Source organism: Halichoeres trimaculatus, unplaced genomic scaffold (genome assembly GCF_033239565.1).
Source record: "Halichoeres trimaculatus isolate MK-OKI-2021-1 unplaced genomic scaffold, fHalTri1.1 fHalTri1_scaffold_10, whole genome shotgun sequence".
Classification (NCBI taxonomy): Eukaryota; Metazoa; Chordata; class Actinopteri; order Labriformes; family Labridae; genus Halichoeres; species Halichoeres trimaculatus.
In genome coordinates this window covers 24,130,005-24,149,644 of record NW_027437187.1, presented here as the reverse complement: position 1 = coordinate 24,149,644, position 19,640 = coordinate 24,130,005, and the positions used below count along the sequence as shown (strand labels likewise).

Genomic DNA, 19,640 nt, shown 5'->3' with positions numbered 1-19,640 from the left:
ATTTTCAAAACTACATTATTCTTGCATGTGTTACAAGCTTAGTGTTCCCTTGCCTAATGTTATCATTCTGAATATAAACCATGCATATAATGTGCAGCTTATTCACACACACACTGTATACCCTGTATGTTAGATCATAAAGAACCGACCACGGAAACTGACACCCTGCTTTAACACTGCTAATAACCTTACTTGTCTCAAGGCCACAACATGGTCACACGTGAAACTGTACTTTTATAGACCTCGCCTGCCACACTTTGTAATTAACTCAGAGTAATTTCCCAAGAGATCCAAAAGCAACCCACATGGACTCATAAAACCAGCCCTCCACTCCAACAACCCACACAACAGTAGATCATACCTCAGACAGCGGCACACCACGGACTCATAGCAGTCACCTGGATATTTCCCAAAAATACAAAATGCAGTGAGGCCAGACCTTGCAGTTCTTACCTTTCGCTGTGTGGTTGATGTTGAACTCCTGTGAGCAGACTCTTTTTCCACTTTGTTTCTGATATCGAGACGGGAGCTTTGGCTAAATCAATATAATGAACATTCAACTGCTTGTGTCTGTGCTCCAGTTACAGCATGTGTGACCAGTTGAGGTCAGGGAGAAATGGATGGTGGTTATTAATTAAACTGTCCATCCCTGTCCATGTCATCCCCCTCCCTCCCAAAAAATCCCCCTTTATCTCACCAAGAGGCTGCCTCATGGGCAAAAATCCCACCCACACACAAACACATGGAATATACATCCCATCTTAAACTCACAACTCCCTTTTGTACACGTAATGTGAGAAGGAGTGCTGCTTTCAATTCTTTTATATTTTTTGTGTCACAGAACATCTTGAATTACTTTTCGCTTTCTTATTACTTTACTGTTCCAATTCAATCCTGTTTTAATTTCATTTTTTATTATTATTTTTTACAAAGCCCTGTAAACAATGCTGGATTCGTACAGAAAACCTCCAAAATAACGCTGTGACAATCATTGCCATTTGTCCTTGAACCTATCGAACCCTTTATCATGTCGCTGCAGTGTGCGGTGCCAGTCAACAACAGATTTATTTATTTTGGCACACAAAAACCGAGTGTACCTGTATACTTGAAGAAGGACACACACAAACTCAAATTCCTACAGTTTTTAAAATCCTTAATGTGTCCAAAAACACGATTGATAGTTTAATCATTGATGAGCTGTTGCTTCATCCATCCAAAGAGGCCCTCCTGAGTCAACAGTCAGACTCTTTGGAATAAATACAACCTTTGCCATTGGCTGCTGGCTGTTTGTGGACTATCTGGTCTGTGTTGAAGAGCATGTGAGGAGTGAGCAACAAAGGCCTCTGGGAAGAGACAGATACAACCCCTCTCAGTATATTTAAATCAGGTTGTAAAATCCTTTACAAGTTTTTGTGAGGTCGATTAAAACCTATTTCTTTTTTTTCTACTACAGCATGTTGTCTTTCACTTTGTTCCACTTTGTTGCCCTTTCCACCAATAGTGTCACACTCATCAAATCTCAGGAGCGCACACTGGAATATGACATAGTCCCAAACCCTTAAGATCTCAACAAGTTTTAGTCCCTCGAGTTGTTTAACTCTCATCTTTGCAAACAGTTTTGGACGGTGGTGAGAAATATCATGTCCAGTAATGATCCCCCCTGTCAGTGAAACTGAAGCAGGCTGTAAAGACAGATAAGACAGAGGATGTTTACCACAGTGTGATGGGAAACAGAGCAATCTTTGGTGAAAGAAAACGGTCTAATTTGAGCCCCCTGAACATAAACAACAGAACGAGGGACATGCCTACTCTGACAAGCTGCTACAGAAAATATGTGAACAGTGTTGTAAATGGCCTACTAATAATTTAAATGTAAAATTCAGCTGAGAGTTAGCACCTCTGAGATGGTGATTCGGCCTCTTCCAATCAAACAAGACTCACTGTGATGTCCTTGTTGACACAGTCTGCAGGACTGGAAAAAAAGAAAGTCATGTTTTTAAGTTCAGTATTTTTGACATTTTCATTGCTTAATTAAAACATCAGCAACATGGTTAATGACTAGTTACCTGCTGAATTGATGGTTTCCAATGTATGAACCCAGAAATCTGCTTGTGTTACATGAATCATCACATCATCACACACTAGTTAATGCAAATGTTCAAGCTGCATCTGATAAATCATAGACTATAGTGAAAGCGAGCTGGGTGTCGGTCATCATCAGAAACGTATGAGCATAACCTTGATTCTGTCCTCTGATCCTGTTCATAATCAGAGTTTGAGCACATTAAGGGCCGGAGTATGTGCTTGTTTCCTATTTTTTTCCCAGTTGGGATAGATTAAAATTGCTTTCTTTAGATGGACCTTTAAGCTACAGCTCATTAAGAAAGTGAGCATAAATGTTGTATTGATTAAAAGATGCATCAAAATGTGTTTTTGCATTGATATGTATCTTATAGCACATTAATGTTCTAAGTTTACTTTCAAAGGAGAGGAAAATCATTGAAATTATGTCGACGTCCAGACCTGTTTCAATCTGTTTTAACCAGTTTCCAAAGCTGGAACCGTGGTTAGTGCTCACTGGATATGTTGTCTTCTTATCACTGTAAACCAGAGCAATTTGAGATTTAGCATTTAGCCCATGGATGCTTCGGTATGTAAAAAGGAAGTGCAACCTCAATTTGTCTAGCATCAGAATGCACTCTTGTTCTCCCTTTTTAAAAAAAAAAAAAAAACTCACAGGCCTGAGTTCAGACCTTTTAGAACTCCTGAGTTATTATATTCCTCTAGTTCAAGGGTCCGCAGCCTGCGGGTCTTTGACTCCTTTGCAGCAGCTTTTTGTAGCTTATAAAAACATTTTGAAATTAAGATTTTTTTTTATCATTCCTACAGAGAATGTTGGTGAATCAAAACAGTGACACAAAACAAAATCATGTGATAAAATTTTGTTGAACTAAAATGCATCGCATCTTGCAATAAATCGTGCAATCACTCTACTTTACTTCCTACACCATCAACAGTGCACAGACTTTTAGTACACCCGTGGCAAACCAAACGTTTTATACCCCTGGTATATAACTAAATTTACAAACAAAATCTAGAAGAAAACAGAGATTTTAATTCTGTGTGATGGATTTATTTAACTGCCAATGTGCCGGCTTAATATACATGCTGTAAATGTGGCAGGCAAACACAAAATTTGTGATGAGTTGAGTCACATTACATATGTGCTGTCAAATTCAAGACAAAAATCAAAATAAGTTATGCAAACTTTCGCAGTTTTTGCACATTTGTTTTGAGGTTTTTGCAATTTTTTTTAATTTAAGCATATTTAAAAAAATTTAAGATTTTGGCAAGTTTTTAAAATTTCAAAATTATTCTAAATTTTTGTAAATGTTTCGAATTTCAAAATTTTTGAAGTTTTTCCACATTTTTTTTAAATTTCAAATTGTATTATTTTTTCAATTTCTTGAAAACTTTAAAAATTTCCTTTTTTGTATTTTTGCACATTTTTACATATGAACAAACGTTGCAATGTTTGCAAATATTTTACATTCAAAAACTTTGCAAAATTTGCAAAAAAAAAATCATTTAAAGAATAATTGCAAATTCATTTAAAATAAAAGATTAAGATATCAGATTTACAATTTTATAAATTCAAAAGACTTTTTGTATATATAATTTTACATTATATTAAACTATATAAAGATTTTCTTTTACACTTTATTGTCTTTTTTGTGAAGATTAAGTAGATTTTGTGGCTCCAGAATGACTTTGATCCAGGTGAGCTAAGGCACAATGGCTCCTATGATAATTTTAATGTAAAGTTTGTCTTTTCTTCTACCACAGTAATAATAAACACTGGGTAAACTTTTTCCCATCATCATTTATGATTAAATTGAAACATTACAGTACGTCATTTCTTTTAAGAAACAAAGCAGGTCTCCATGTCACAAACATCCAGAAGTTGCAAATAAGACAAACAACAGAAGTTACACTAAAGGCTTGAGAGCGTCACGTCAGCTCTTAACTCACTGTCCACCTCAGGTCATGATGAAGCTGGAGGAGGAGTTACAAAAGGACGCTGAGTTGATACGTGCTCTCACAAGGAGAGCAAGTAAAATGTAAGAGTGCAATCTTTAAAGAACAGCAAATACATACAAGCAATAAAACAATTGTTACATGAACACTGTGGTCTGCTGTCAAACCATTCTCACAATCCAATCGAGTGTCTCTTTTCTCGCTGCATAGCTGACTCTGAACATATCAAAAACAGTTCACAAGGTGCAAAAAAGCAAAGAATAAGTTTTACTTGCAAAAGTTTGTTCATTAATGTTGATCTGTTGTTAAGTTTCCATTATTAGGGGGCTAGTCTACAGTTTGTGTCAGTAACATGTAAATCTGAGATATTTTTATTGAATCGTTCATTTTTTGTCACATGAATCATGATAAAGATAATCTTAAATCATAATTACTTTAACGTCGTGTTCCCTTCGATGAACAATTAAACTGCAGTATTCGTCAAAAAAGGCCTTTATGAGGTACATGTGATGCAGCTGCTCTGCTCTTCAACATTTTCAGCATTCCCATACGTGTACAATAAACCGTCAGCCTTCCTATGATTTGAGTGTTCAGAGAGTCCTTTGGCCCATCTTTGTCTCATTGGTATCCGTCTGTATAGTCCCCATTTCTAAAATGTTCCTCCTCCTCTTGCATGGTCACCCCTCTTTTCTTTGTCCAGCTCTGTTTCCGTCCAGATGAACCGTCCGTAGTCCCGTAGCTCCTTTTGGGAGCAATCGCGTTCTCAGTGTTCAGCTCTGACTCCTCAGCCAGCTCGTCCTCATTAATAATGCCACATTTATCCTCGCTGGTACTCTCCGGGTTGGCCCAGTCCTGCTGCTCTCCAGAGGCAAAGATAGCGTAGAAGATGACCCCTGTGTAGTGCACCATGGACGCAATGACGAAGACGTTCTGCCACTCTAGACGTGTCTAGGGGGTATGAATAGAGTCAGTGAATGTCCAAAGCAACAAAAATTCAGCTTCGGTATGGACGTAAAATATCAAGCAATAGTATCTTAATCAAGTTGTTATACCTTGTGTTTAGTCAGGGCTCCAACAATCAAAGGACACACCATCCCAGAGAGAGTTCCTACCCCATTAGAGATGCCCATCAGGATGCTGGCATAGCGAGGAGCAATATCCAGATGATTGACATTAAAACCTGAAGACACAAAGAGGAGAATACTACACCACTGAGCACAATCACAAACAAAAGATCAGAATTTTTTTGTGTGTCTGAATATTTTATTGTGAACAGATTTGATCCAAACACAGATTCTTGTTTTGTTTGTGTCCTTGGTTTCTAGTCAATAAAATATTTAGGAAAACAGTCAGTGTAAAAGTCTGGCAGGCTTATGCAACTATACCAGATCATGCTCGGGAGCAGAACTGCTGAAATTCAGTTATTAACAGGTATTATGAACACAAAACCCACAGAACACAGGGAAAGAACTGACTAAACAAAAGTTTATTTATGACACTAGCTCCAATCCACACCACTCTGGTGAAGGTTTGCTGTACAGCCAAACATAAAACTGATCTTTACAGGAAAAACAAAAAAGTTTTACAAGTGTCGCAATACCTGAGATGGCAAATCCACTGAACCCTACAGCCAGAACGAGGAAGGAGATGGCCACACCTCGAGTGTGAGAAAACCCGACCACTAACAGCAGGGTGGCCTCCATCCCAAACCCTGTGAAAACACACAGTCAGAAAGTGTGAGCAGTGCTGCATTGATGAGGTGTCAGGACAGTCAGAACAATAAGGTTATTTATGTGAATGAATTTAAACTGTATTAGGCTTTAAATATTGGGCCTGCCTCATGGGGAGAGCAATTTTAGCCTGCTTAGCTATACCAAGTCCCCTTTTGTGCTCATTTCTTTGCTGCCTGCCTGCCTATCCCCGCCTGTGAATTATTTATGCACAAAAATGATTGAAATCTACTTTTCTGCATCTGCACCTTCATGCCTGCTCTCCACAGTCTGAGTTTTATGAGCTCAGGGTGTGCTACTGGGAAATATACCACAGTTAACCTAGGCATTGAGCTCCTATATCAACATTACAGATATTGTATAATAGTACTTACAGCTGTTTACAACATGCCTTTGTTGTTTTTTATGGAAGGTTTTGAATTTAGCGACAAAAAAACTTCACAAATTCAGACTGTGGAGAATCTGCAGCCTCTTAGTTTCCTAACATTATACATATTATGCATTGATCTGAGTGAGCAGGGATGCTACAACGAGTCTGTTTCTTGCTTATAACTTACCTCCACAGTTCATAAGTTTTCTCACATTTGTCGTAGACATGATTTTGTTGCTGCGTAAGAAGTCAGCAAGCTGTCCTCCGATAGGGACCACTATAGTCATCACCATGTGGGGGACGGCAGACAGGATCCCCACCTGATGGGAGATCACACACAAAGAACGCCTTCAAGTAAATCATTCAGATTGTTTATGAGTTAAGATTGTTTATCAGTATCTTGGATAATGAGCAGTTATGTAGCTTTAAGAAAGACCTTGCTAATAGGGAAACCAAAGACTTCTTCAAAATACGCTGGCTGGCTGATGAGGAGCAGGTAGAAGGTCCAGCTGCGGCAAAAGTTGGCCACAATGATGGCGTAGACAGGCATGGAGGTGAAGAAACGACGCCATGGAGTCTTGAATTTCTGTGGTTGTGACAGGAGTTATTATTTACAACATGTGTGTGTTTGTAACTGTAAAATTGAGCTGTAGGACCCTGAAACCAGCTCACACACCTCGGTCGCACTCAACTGGTTCATCGTTTCACCAATGGTGGTCTCGATGTACATCCTCTCCTCCTCAGTGATTGTGGGATGCGCTGCAGGACTCCCATAGGCCAGCAGGAGCCACATGATGTACCATATGATCCCAAAAACACCTTTTTGACACAAACATCAAAAATGACTCTTTCCTTTGCACAAACACACTTTAAGACCTTTTATTAGTCATCAAGGCGAGACATAAAAGAGCAGCTTGAGAGGGCGGGGTGGACTAAAAAAAGCAAGTCTGACCTCTTCTGGACCACAAGAGTTTTCATTATTAAAATGAAATGAAGCAGGTGTGAGGCAGAGTGCCCAGACAGGAAAATGCTAATTTACATCAATAAATCATGAGATCATATCACAGCAGAAGCTGAGTAGATTTTTATTAAAGCACACTTGGTAAAGTATGAATTTTATGTCACTGTTAATCATTTTAATCAAACTCTGCGGCAGTCTGGAGCACTTATAATGTGCAAAGCATACAGATGCTGCAGTGCTGTGTGCTAGTATAGGTTTGTGTTTAACACTTTGCGTGAATTTAAACTGACATTTCTAACAATCAATGACCCACACGAGAAAATATTCCCTACAGTGCAACGTGTCACAGCTCAATTTTGGATTTGTGTCTTGTGTATTTTGGGGTTTCGGATTTTCTCGTCTCATATGGGTTCTTGTATATCTTGAGCTTCTTGATGAATATTCTTTGTGATTCTTGCTAATCTAACGTATCTTAATCTAAGTTATTCTTGTGTGTTTTACCTTTTGTTTCCTGTTCACTTTGTTGCTCTGGGTTTCGATCTGTGTTTCCCTCCTGTTTGATTGCCCCTCATGTGTTTCACCTGTGTCATGTTGCACACCTGTGTTTAATTGCTCCCCTGTCTTTATAGGCTCCATGTTTCTTGAGTTTCTTTGTCAGTTTATCGTGTTGTATCGTGTGTTGCTGTTGCTACGAGTCCAGTCCTCATGCTTCGTGTAAGTTTTTTTAATGCTTTTCATTTTGTGTCTTTTGAAACAAAATATATACTAATAGACAAGAAATAGTTGAAAGCTATTTGTCATTAGGCAGTGGCTTCAGTTTGGCCTTTTTGTTTCACTTTTTGTTTTTGTTTCAGTTTTATGGTAAGCTTTCTAATACAGCTGAATGAAAACTTCAAGGTCTGGAGTTGGTTTGAAGCTTCTGCCAGCTGCTGCTGTTTGGCAACTGTTAATAATACAAAACCTGAATCAGGAGAGAAAACTAGAAGTCTGATTCTGCTGGTGTTTGGATTGATAAATGCACTATATATATATATATATATATATATATATATATATATATATATATATATATATATATATATATATATATATATATATATATATAATTCTATCAAAAATAAATAAATAATAAAAAACAACAAAAAGAACACAGAAAAAAACACATTTTAAATTAGTTAAATCTCTCTTAGTAAATTCTTTTTTTTAAATCTTGCATTAACACAACACTTTTGTTGTTTTCTTAGAGTACTGCAGTGTGTATGTATTATGAAATTCAGTATGTGACAATCAAACATCAATCATACCATAGATGTAGAAGACCGAAGACCATCCGACGTACTGAACCAGCACTCCAGCTAACGGCATGGCAATCACAGCACCTGCATACGATCCTGGAAACAATTGATTTTTTTTATTTTATTTTAATGTTAGTGTGCATCAGCAGTTACATTAGAGCTCACTGAGCTTTACATGGAATTCATAAAATATACAGACAAAAATCTTATACTGCAAAATTTTGACACTTTTTATTTGTATAGTTTTGAGTCAACTATGTCATTCTGGTATTTCATGGCCAAACAAAAAACTTTCTTTTTCTTTTCTTTTTTTTTAGAGCAAATGTGTCCTGTTAAAAAAAAAGAAAAACATCCTGTAAACACATTGGTATCACTAAACAAACCGAGTCAAGATGAGTTTATGCCACCACTGTGACAGATAGGGTATTTTAATGTGTTTTCTATTATGGCACAGATGTATAAACACTGTTATTTTGAATAGAGCCGGGAGCATTAGAGTGCTGCAGCACAGCCAGCATTGTGACGCTTCATTCAGTGAATAGAGACAGCAGCTCCTTTAGAGTACGCACGGTGAGCCCTGCTCATTTACAGACAATGTCAAGAGGGTTTTGATGCTAGGGGTTGTCATGGTACCAGTTTAAAGTGCAATGTGGTTATTTTAATTTCAGCAGAGGTAGCAGTGGACCAAACCTGTAACACAAAAATAAGCCACATCGTGTCCACTCACTGATCCTTCCCACACTGACTTGTGAGGAGTGGAAATCTTTCTGCTGTTTGTGTGCTTACAGAGTACAGAGACTTCACTCACCACAGAATGACGTAGTCGCCAGTCGACTCCGTTCAAGAGGTGGTGCCCATTTGGACCACATCCCATGGCATGCTGGGTAGGTGACCCCCTTGTAGTGACATGATGTATAATATACAACTGTAAAAGACTGGCTAAAGCGATAACGTAGCATAGCTTTGAAAAATAAAAGGTTTTTCCCTCATCAACCACATATCTGTTTCATAAATATTAAGAGATAATGAATTATGAATCTTAGCTAAACCATGAATCAAAGCAGCTAATCTGTGTAACTTTGGGGAGCAAGGCTAAATGTTTCACACCAGTTACACTCCAAATACCAAGCTAGGCTAACAGGCATCAGGTGTTAGCTTTGTATGTAAGCTACAGAAATAAAATCCCAGTATACTCTACTGTTCAGAACCAAATGGGCCTACTTTCTAAGTGTTGTTTAATTTTGATGATGTTTTGTTCTTACCTCTACGAGGCCCTGAAGGATGCGAACAAACATGACACAGCCGTAGTGCACCCTGGCTGCTGATGGGATGAACATGTTGAGCACTGATGTCAGGAAAATGGCCGCTCCAAACACCCTGCAGAAGTACAGTAAGTCAACATTTTGTTAGTACAAAGGTGGAGATATTCCATTTTATATTTTATACTCCATAAACCAAGAGTGTTTTTTTAAATTTTGGATGTGGGGTTGTAAACTTAAAAGTTAGCATATCTGCTGTGGTGATGCAAACAGAAGGAGAACCAGAACAGAAGCTAGGCTATCAGCTGCTTCAGACAGGGTTGGCTTCACCACTGAGTTCGGCAAACTGTAACAAACTCCCTCCTCTATGCTTTGTTGTCAAAAAGTGGATTTGTTTTGCTACTCTCAGACACAGCACTGATTAGACGTTTAGGTCTGCTGGATGCAGAGACAAAAAAAAAAACCAATATTGCAGAGGAAGAGGGAGACCTAACAGGCCAAAGGACAGAAGGGAGAAACTTGGGTGCGCACTTGAGAGTGAGAAAGATTCCTTAGATTTATCTGGTGGTAAAGTGTGAATTAATACCCACCACAATTTTCAGATGTGGGATCAGAAAACGAGAAAAGCTGAACTTAAGTGCATCTTCAAAGCAAGACTCACTGATTTTTTTTCTTTGCATAATGGTACAACCCATGATCCACACATTTTAAAAAACATGCTTATGCTGTTGGAGGGATTGAACTAAAATAACAAACTATAACCCCTGTTGGTAATACCATTGCCCCTGACAAGCACCTTAAATAACCCTTAACCTTAAAAAAGCTAATAATCCCTTTAACTAGAGAGGTTTCCCTTCAGGAAATTTCTTCTTTTTGATTATTGTACACCACACAGGTCCTTTGAGGAAGTGTCACAAGAAATAATGAGTTGTAACGAGAAATAACTCAAGTTCTTGTCATGTCTGTCAGAAAAAGGTAAAACCCAACACAAACTAAAGCCTGTCCATGTCTGAAAGCTGGAGTACATGTCTAATATTAGCAGGCAGAATATCTCCAAAGCATCTCAGTCGGCCCTATAGTGAGACGGATCTCACGCCTCCGCCTTTCATACACCGTGACAAAGACATCCCGCTCAATCCACAACTTTCTTCTTCATCACAACACTGACGCTTGGCTCCCTTGTTTTCTTCTCTCTCACCTCACCCCCCCTTCTTCCCCTTTTTCCAAAACAGTGTGTAAGTGACACTTGTAATATTCCAGTGGCTGGTGTTTCAGAAAGAAATCAGAGGCAGGATCTTTCATTATTAACTCTGTCAGTGGCGTGTCCTCTTTTCCTGTGAGGCTTTTATTACAGGATTGCTATCTGCTCCATCAGCAGCGCTAGACACACCGTACTGATTTAACCCTTTAAGCACACGAGATGAGGAGCACCCAAACACCAAAAATATCCATCTTTAAAATCCATCTTTCACATGCAGTCAGAAGAATATTCTCAACTGCCTAAAAATATCAACAGAGGACCAAAAAAGTCTGTTTCTGAACACCTCAAAGTGTTGTGAATTTAATATTTGTCCCTTCACAAATGACTATCAGGCAAGTGAGCTCTACATATTCTATACAAGACCTGTTCTTCATTACTGATGAACCCAAATCAAGAAAAATCATTTAATGTAGTCCAAAGCATCACCTTCATATTGTTATTAGCAAGTTATAAAACTGAAAGACATTTGGTGAATATTGACTTAAAACACAGATTATAGAGCACCAATTTTGGCATAGTGGTGGAGGCACATTGCCCATGTACGGAGGCTGTGATGCATGTCTGCTCTCCACATTTCCTATCTAAAAAAAGAAAGTCCACAGACACAAAAATTAGGTAGAGAAAAACAGAGATTACAATGCTTAGTGTGAGCAGTGTCACCTGTTGGCAGACAGCTTGTTGGAGATGAAACCCCCGGGGATTTGAGTGACAATGTAGCCCCAGAAGAAAGAGCCATGGATCAGCCCCACTGTCTCTGGGTCCCAGTTAAACTGAGCTTTCTTGGGAGACAGAAACAATAAATAAGCATGTTATAATCTAGATACATCACAGATGTTTCCCCTATAAAAGTGGTTCATATTATTATATCACATTACTCAGCTGTCCTATTGTCGCCCCTACTGTGCTCAGTACTTCTGATTACTTAGAATAGCAACAGTATGATTTTATTCTTCTATTACTCTTATTTCCTCTTTAAATCTTTATTTTCCAACTGTTGAAACATCTGTTGTGCTGCATGCTCTTACGTCTGAAAAGTTTAAATATATATTATATTTATTATACATGCATACATATATATATATAGATATATAAAATAGAGAAAGAAAATCAGACATTTTATATTTATAGAAGTAGACATTTCCCCTCTGCCTGATGACACTGTGGAATAACCAGCAGCTTGCATTTAAGTCCTGAAGCCTTAACAACATGGAGGACATTCCTGATACCTGTTTCCATCCTGCAATCTGTAGGCAATGGCAGCAGAAATGATGAGTGCATCTCACCACAAGTTGTCTGTTGCTCCTAGGTCATTTAAACCTTGAGTGGTAGTAATAGTAGCAACAATGCTAAAAATGACATTTGACTCGTATATGTAAAACGGTTTGTGACTATAGAGCAGGGGAGGCCAACCTGTCAGAGACCAAGAGCCACAAAAATTACCGTGGTACTACGGAGAGCCACGTCACGCACATGGTTTTACAAACACACTTCTTCTCACACATAAACGAAATGACATAAAATGAAAATCATTACATTTCCAATTTTCAAAGCGAGGTTTATTGTGTTTGTTAGTGTGTTTGAATTTGTACTAGAGAAGAGAAACTGAAACTCAAGTATCAATGTGTAAACCCAAGTATTGATCAACACTGATCCCAACGTTGGCATATATCAATATTTTAGATTGATCTGCACACTGCTACATATAACTATATATATATATATATATATATATATATATATATATATATATATATATATATATATATATATATATATATATATATATATATATATATATATATATATATATATATATATATATTTATGAATGGATCGAAGAGCCGCACACCAAAAGGCAAAGAGCCACATGCGGCCACCCCTGCTATAGAGAAAGAGAGTTCAGTTTTTCACGTTTAACAATAGAAATTTGTAGTTTAAGGTGAATTAAAACACAATAGGAGGCTAATATATGAGTTATCTTGTCCATGGATGGAAAAATTCAATTTAAAGAGAATCTGACCCACTGGTTTGTGCACTGTGGATTCAGAGGGACACTTTATTTTTAAAGCTATAATAAAATCATATTCAGTTCAATGAGTTATCCTGAAATTCATATTTTGTGACATATTGTTCTTGTCTTAACCTGTGAGGGGATAAGTGAAGAAATGGAGAGGGGAAAGAGACCTCTCCACTCTGCACCAGGGTCCTGTTTACAAGGGACGCACAAATACTGATCCTGGTTTTGGGTATCTGTGCCCCTCAAAGCTGGATCAATTGGAGGCCAATCTTGGCAACAAGCTCTATGCCTTTTTTTTTTTTTTTTGTACCGGTGCTATTGGCTACTTGATTTGAACTGTTACATCTGATGCACTTTCTTTGATTTTTGGCTGCATTACCAGTCTACACTGTGTAACAGTGTAACAATTTACAATTGAATAGTAATTTCTGTACATTCTGAAGCTTTGTTTAATAATAGTTGAAATAAATATTAACATCAGTAATTCCATATGCTCATTTTTTGCATTTTACTTAAAACCTTACCAGTCATATCCCACAGCAGGGCATGCAGGTTATTAAACACAGGTTATCGGTCGATACCCAAGCCCAGGTATTGGTATCAATACCAGAAAAGTTGGATCGATGCATCCCTACTGATTGCCCTGTCAGGATTCTAAATCCTACAACCACCTGCCTACTTCACTAAACCTCTTGCTAGTTAATTTAGAGACATAATACATAGAAAAACATGACAAAGAACAGGTAACCCTGAAGAATCCATATTGAACCGTTCAGATACCTGAAGAACAGGAGTGCCGTTGATATACACAGTGTTGTTGTTCACCATCTCCACAATGGCCACACCGAGGTTACAGCGGATGCCAAAGGAGATGCAGAAGCCCAGGCCGCTGAGGATGGCGATGATGTAGCGCTTTGGGAGGCCGCCACAACTGCAATCCAGAAGAGGGGCAGGACGAGGAGCCGACGCCACCGGGCGCCCATCCTCTGTCAGTTCTATGTTGTCTTCTTCTTCTACATTGCTTCCATCTATTTTTCTATGAGTCAAACAGAATGTGGGATTAAATATCTTACTCTATTTTCTTATCCCATTGTATAATAAAAAATGTTTTTATAAGAAGAGTTAGGTCTTGATGCGAACATCATAGAAGAAATGTCCCTCAACCCTGAGCTTCTTGAACTCCTTGAATGTATGCTGCTTTTATTAACTTTGGTTACTTGTTTTTTTTTACTGTAATGATTTAGATATTTTCAAGTGAATTTAATAGTTTTGTTTGTGTGCAGATACATAAAGAAAAGGGAAAATAGTATTTATGTTAAATCTACAACAGTCATTGCTGACTACATATTTCATGACTCTGTCACTCCGGCATGTAATTCAGTGGAAACAGAAACAGCAAAGTAACATGAGTGTGTCTGCGCTCTCACAGAGGGCAGGAGGTGAAGCCAGGACCAAAAAGGTCGGCGTACTGCTGTTATCAGGTTGCTCTCAGGTAAATCACTCTGCACACCTGTTCCACAACACGATGTTTAGCAAAGCCCTGGTGGTTACAACAAATGGGGACTCTATATAAATACATTAAAACAGCAATATGTGCTCTATATGTTTAACAGCAAAGACACACTGAAGTCTTTGTGGTTTGAAGCTGAGTTAACAATGTAACCCTGATCCCTTCACAGATTTATTTACAGCTGATTCCTGTTGATGTATTTATCAATTAATCTTTGTCTGTAGAAGAAAGGTTTTTTATCGCAAATTTAGAAGTAATAAATACAAATTTTGATTTAAATAAAGTCTTATATCAAACTCACCAGAGACTCTGTCATAGAACGGTATAAAAAGTTGATTGATCATTTTTTTCAGACTGCAGCATAAAAACAGTGAAAGCATTCAGATAAAACCCCTTTTGTAAATAGAGGATAGTTTAATAAAATTAAAAATAAACTTACTTGTTAATATGTTAATCATGTCTTTCATATTGTGCATGACAAAAGTGCATACACGTTGATTAATTATCCCGGATATTGTCTACTTAGAGTTTTATCTCTCAAAATGACACTTTATACAGCCCACACCACATACACGCCTTCCAATGTGAAATATGTATCAGATATGAAATATGTATTAATGTCTTAAAATAAAATCTGTGATTGCATCACTAGTATCGCCTGACAAGCACTGAAATCAAATATTTATTTATCGTCAGGATCTCTGGGAAGACATTGGGCTTAATGTGCTCGCTCTCCACATCTCAGCCCTCATATCAGTATAAAAAAACACCTTCCAGCATATTGAAAAAGAGTGAATTCCTGCTTGCATGTGGTTGAATAACATGTAAAAAGATGTGGAGTGTGAATCAAACACCTGGCCAGATGGTTTTCTAAGCATGCTAGTCTCCACTCTTTGTTCAGACTCTCACCTTTGCAGTTTTCCCAGAGAGTCCCCCACTGTGTTCTTCACTTCCTCCTTCCCAGGCTTCAGCACCTGTTCTTTCAAACCTGCCAACCCAAAAGGCATCTTTTCTTTGTCTCCTCTATCGCTCTTATCCAAAATTGTGTCTTAATTCCTCACAAAGACACTTTGTTGAAAGAAATGAAAAAATAAGATCCCACTAGAAGCTGTTTGTCATCCTTCCTGTGTTTGTGGCACCAGGTGGCTGGTCGGTGGTGCCACGGGTCCCAAAAAGGATGGACAAGAGTTTTTCTTTTCACCTTTTACCACTTTGAGCGGAGGTCTCAGTGTAAAAGTAGACTGGAGGATGATGTCAAGGTATTCCTCAATGTTCAAAGCATCATGCAACCAAAGCCTGTTGAGCGAGGAGCATCTCCAGTTTAGGAAAAACAGTTTGTAGAGAGACAGATGAATAAGGATGAGAGTAAATGAAAGTGTAGAATCCAGGTTTCAGTCAGGCATTGTGAGTCTCCTTTTGTCTGTTGCAGAACTGAATGGACCGCTTAGATCTCCTCTTCATCTCATAACTCATCCATCCCTGGTGAGGAGGGGCAGGTGAAGCTGCTTTTCCAAAACCCGGCCCCCTCATATACGCATCATCATCATTATCATCTCCACGGCGCCACCCCTTCAGCTAGTTAGGTCCATCTGATAGCAGCCCAGAGGACCAACAATTCAAATATGCATGAGCTCGACAAGTTGCATTGAAGGGAGACAGGAGAAGCCTGACTGCTGTGGTGTAAAGATGAATCAGCTGAAACCTGACACTAAGCCTTTGGATTCCAGGTTTAAAGCAATGACTGTTATTAACACTTTTTTTTTTTTTTTTCATTTATAAATCAATGGCAGAAACCACATTTGCTCTCATGAAGCTGTGTAGTTCAACAATAGGCAAGACAATTTTATTGTTATTAGCACATTTGAGCTACAAAGCAGTTCAAAGAGCCAAACACAAGAGATCAGAGGACACACACTAAAAATTAGGGTTAAAAAAAATAGAAACAAGCAACGAAAAATCAAAACGAATAAAGTATAATTTAACTGTAGAAACAAAAGGTTAGAATAAGATAAGACAAAGTTGTAAGCCTTCCTGTTTAATTACATTCAAAATATTTGTTAGAAATATTTTAATCAAACAGCAGCTGTCACAGGAGAGTTCTCAGACTCTGTTTCACCAGATCTGATATGTTCTGACAGTTTGTTTAGACATTTGGAGCATAGAAACAGAGTGCTGCTTTTCCATGTTTGGCCTGACCTGAGCAGTGTTTTTTTTTTGCACTGCATGAGAGGATTGCTAATATTCTTTAGTCCTGAACTATTTAGAACTTTATAAACCAGAAACAGTATTTCAAAATGTATTCTCTGACAGACAGGAAGTCAGTGTAAAGACCTCAGAACTTAAATGATGTGATTCACTTTGTTGGTCTGAGTGAGGACTCCAGCAGCAGTGTTCTGAGTCAACTCCAGCTGTGTGACCAATTTTATAGAGAGGTGTGTAAAGACACTGTTACAGTTATCAAATCGAATGAATACGAATGCATGGACCAGTTTCTCCAGATGGGGCAAAAACCCTGTAATCTTCAATATGTTTTTCAGGTGACAGTAGGGTGACTGCCTGAATGTCTGAATGTGCTATTTTTCTTTTTTAAAGCAAGATCATTTATTTGTTTAACAGCAGAAATAAAATAGTAGGGCCTTGGGGGGCTCCATATACAATTTTTGTCTGTTACCCAGCAACACAAATTTATTGTTGTCTTTTAAGTAAGACTGACAACTGAGGAGTACCCACCTAGTTCTAAAGCTGGTCCAGTGGTGAAATGTGGTCAGATGTCTCAAATATGAAGTGCCAGTAGTTCTTAGACAGAAATTTAAGTGTTCAAGTGGATGTGATTAAAAACTATAACAAGAACAGTCTCAGTTTTTTTTAGTTGTAACAAGGTATCTTAACTGTATGGGAGGAAAAGCTTTGTGAATAGTTTGAGTAAAAAAAATGATATGGGCCTGAAATAAATTGTGTCTTGTATACATTAATATTTTTGACAGTGACCTGATGGCAGTAGTTTTCAGCATGTGGAGCATCTCCACATTACTTCTTTATATTTTACAATCTTGAATGTTTCCATGCAGTGGTTATTTGATTTGCAAAGAGAAACTATTTTTTCCACCTTAGATGTTTAAATTGTAACATTTTAACTTAAGGTTTTGAAGTTGAGGCAGTAACCTGTAGAGATCTGTTTAAGAAATTAGCCGAATAAAGAGGCGGTTCAGAGTGGTGTTTGTACCTCAGTCACTCTCCGTCTGTATGTAAAAATGGATGAAAGAGGTTTATTTTATTAATATATAGAATTCATCTCAAATTCTGCACTAAATCAACAAACCATGTGAAATCCTGTATGATTCAAACAAAAAGTACTAGCTTTCAGTGAAATAATTATTAGTTTCAACCAGAGAGACTTAATTTGTCAAACTTTAAGCTTACACAAAGTGGGATAACTTTAACTATGAGGTAATGTGGTGAAAAGGTGGACACAGGATGCACAGCAGAAGGGAGACTGTATCACACTGACATCCAAGTTGACATGCCACTTATTACTCATTCATAAAGTGTTATATAAGAAACTTTCAGGACTTACTGAAGGACATGTCACACATTGAATAGCTTTCACAATGAAATGGAATACAGACTACTATAAATTATTTATGGACAAGAATGAGTTTAGAGAAAAAAATCTAGCTTACTGCGAAGGACAAATCCTAAATTAATAAATCTGATTTTCATTCCTTAAACCTGTTTGACATCTTTCAGTTGTTTTAATATTAGAGGGAAATCACTACTAATTCTCTAAGTGATTTTAACCAGGTAGGAGCAGGCATAGTGCCATAACCAGCAAAGTTTTTTATCCCATGATCTACTTCTCCTTTTTCCGCCCACATCACATGGAAATGCAGTTTACAGTATATTAGTTTTTAATCATAATTTCATTTTGTGTGACACAATATGTCAGTCACTTTGCTACTTTAGTACCTTGTGCTTATATATTTCAGACAACACCTCATAGCCAAGAAGGGTTGATACAATGTAAATTTGCAGGTTTGCTTTTTGTTGTCTATGAAATATTGTTTATACAGTTCACCTGATGATGCAGAATTCAAAAATAAATGAAATATTTTGAAACATTAAAACAGCTATTTTTTCGTTAGTCTTTGATGTAACATTATTTTTGAATGCAACAACTGAATATGAGGGATATGCTGAACTACTGGTAATATTGTTTTCCGTGAGTTCAAGATTTTTCAGTTAGTCATGCCTGCCACCTAGTGTTTCAGAAGGGAGTGACACATACAGTCGGCCTTGTATCTGTGATAGTAAGACTCAAAAAAAGACAACGCCACTTTTCAACATAATGAATTCGTGGGCATCTTAATAAAGACATTTACTATATGGCTCTGATAGGAACTCACATGTGATGAATACCAAATGGATTTACCTCAGGTAGCTACATGTGCTAAAACTCAGACCAGTGGTATATGAAGTGACCTTATCACAACTTTTCTACAGGTATTTTTTTATTGGTGTTGCCTATGTTCATTTGCTTATTTCATTGTTCAGGAGACTGCCTATAGGCAATGATTAAATTAAAAAAAAAACAGATTGCTGGCAGACAGTAGAGCTCAAATGACTCTGAGATTTCTAACAGCACAAACAGAACACATATTAAGGGGACATGTGAGTATGACTTCTGTGGTCCTGGAGTGTACAACACGACAAAAAAAAAGAAGAAAAAAAAGCAAAAACAAAAATCCCAACACAAAGGAGAAAATGCAAACATAAAACAAGAGGAAAGCAAAACACGTTTTATTTTCTGTGTTTGTGTTTCCTCTTTTGTGATTGCGTTTTCTATTTGTTATTGTATTTTTCCTTCTTTGTATGTTCTGTGTTGTTGCACTTCAGGGTCACCAAACTATTTTTACAATAAACATGGAACAGCTAAAGATGTGCACAACTCGATTATCTCCGAAGTGCTACCAGCTGAACACACAGAAAACATGTGGTCATCTAAAGATAATCTTCAGTATGATGCCTTCACGGTTTTCATGATGAACATGAAACGTTATAAACCCGTTTAGTCTAAGCTCAAGCTTTATAGATTCATTGTGTTTCAAGGAAACGTATATACGCTCCTGGTTGAAGAACACTCGTTTCAGACCGATTATTAGTGTTGACTCAATGGTTGCTCTTGGATAATGGGAACACACT

General features: G+C 37.7%; 1 protein-coding gene and 1 long non-coding RNA gene across 2 annotated transcripts; one reads left to right on the top strand and one right to left on the bottom strand.

The window, feature by feature from the left end:
* Positions 1–3,879: 3,879 nt before the first annotated feature.
* slc17a8 (solute carrier family 17 member 8) lies at positions 3,880–15,992 on the bottom strand. The gene is made up of 12 exons (XM_074677432.1): positions 15,351–15,992; positions 13,712–13,967; positions 11,575–11,693; positions 9,657–9,771; positions 9,203–9,290; positions 8,404–8,490; positions 6,815–6,957; positions 6,575–6,724; positions 6,326–6,458; positions 5,639–5,749; positions 5,091–5,218; positions 3,880–4,986 (listed from the first exon to the last, which is right to left on the bottom strand). The coding sequence occupies exons 1-12, from the start codon at positions 15,446–15,448 to the stop codon at positions 4,657–4,659; spliced, it is 1,758 nt and encodes a 585-aa protein (XP_074533533.1). The 5' UTR covers positions 15,449–15,992; the 3' UTR covers positions 3,880–4,656.
* LOC141797124 (uncharacterized) lies at positions 7,760–9,739 on the top strand. Its single transcript, XR_012598920.1, has 3 exons — positions 7,760–7,813; positions 9,183–9,278; positions 9,666–9,739. It is a non-coding gene; the product is annotated as an uncharacterized LOC141797124 (long non-coding RNA).
* Positions 15,993–19,640: the final 3,648 nt, after the last annotated feature.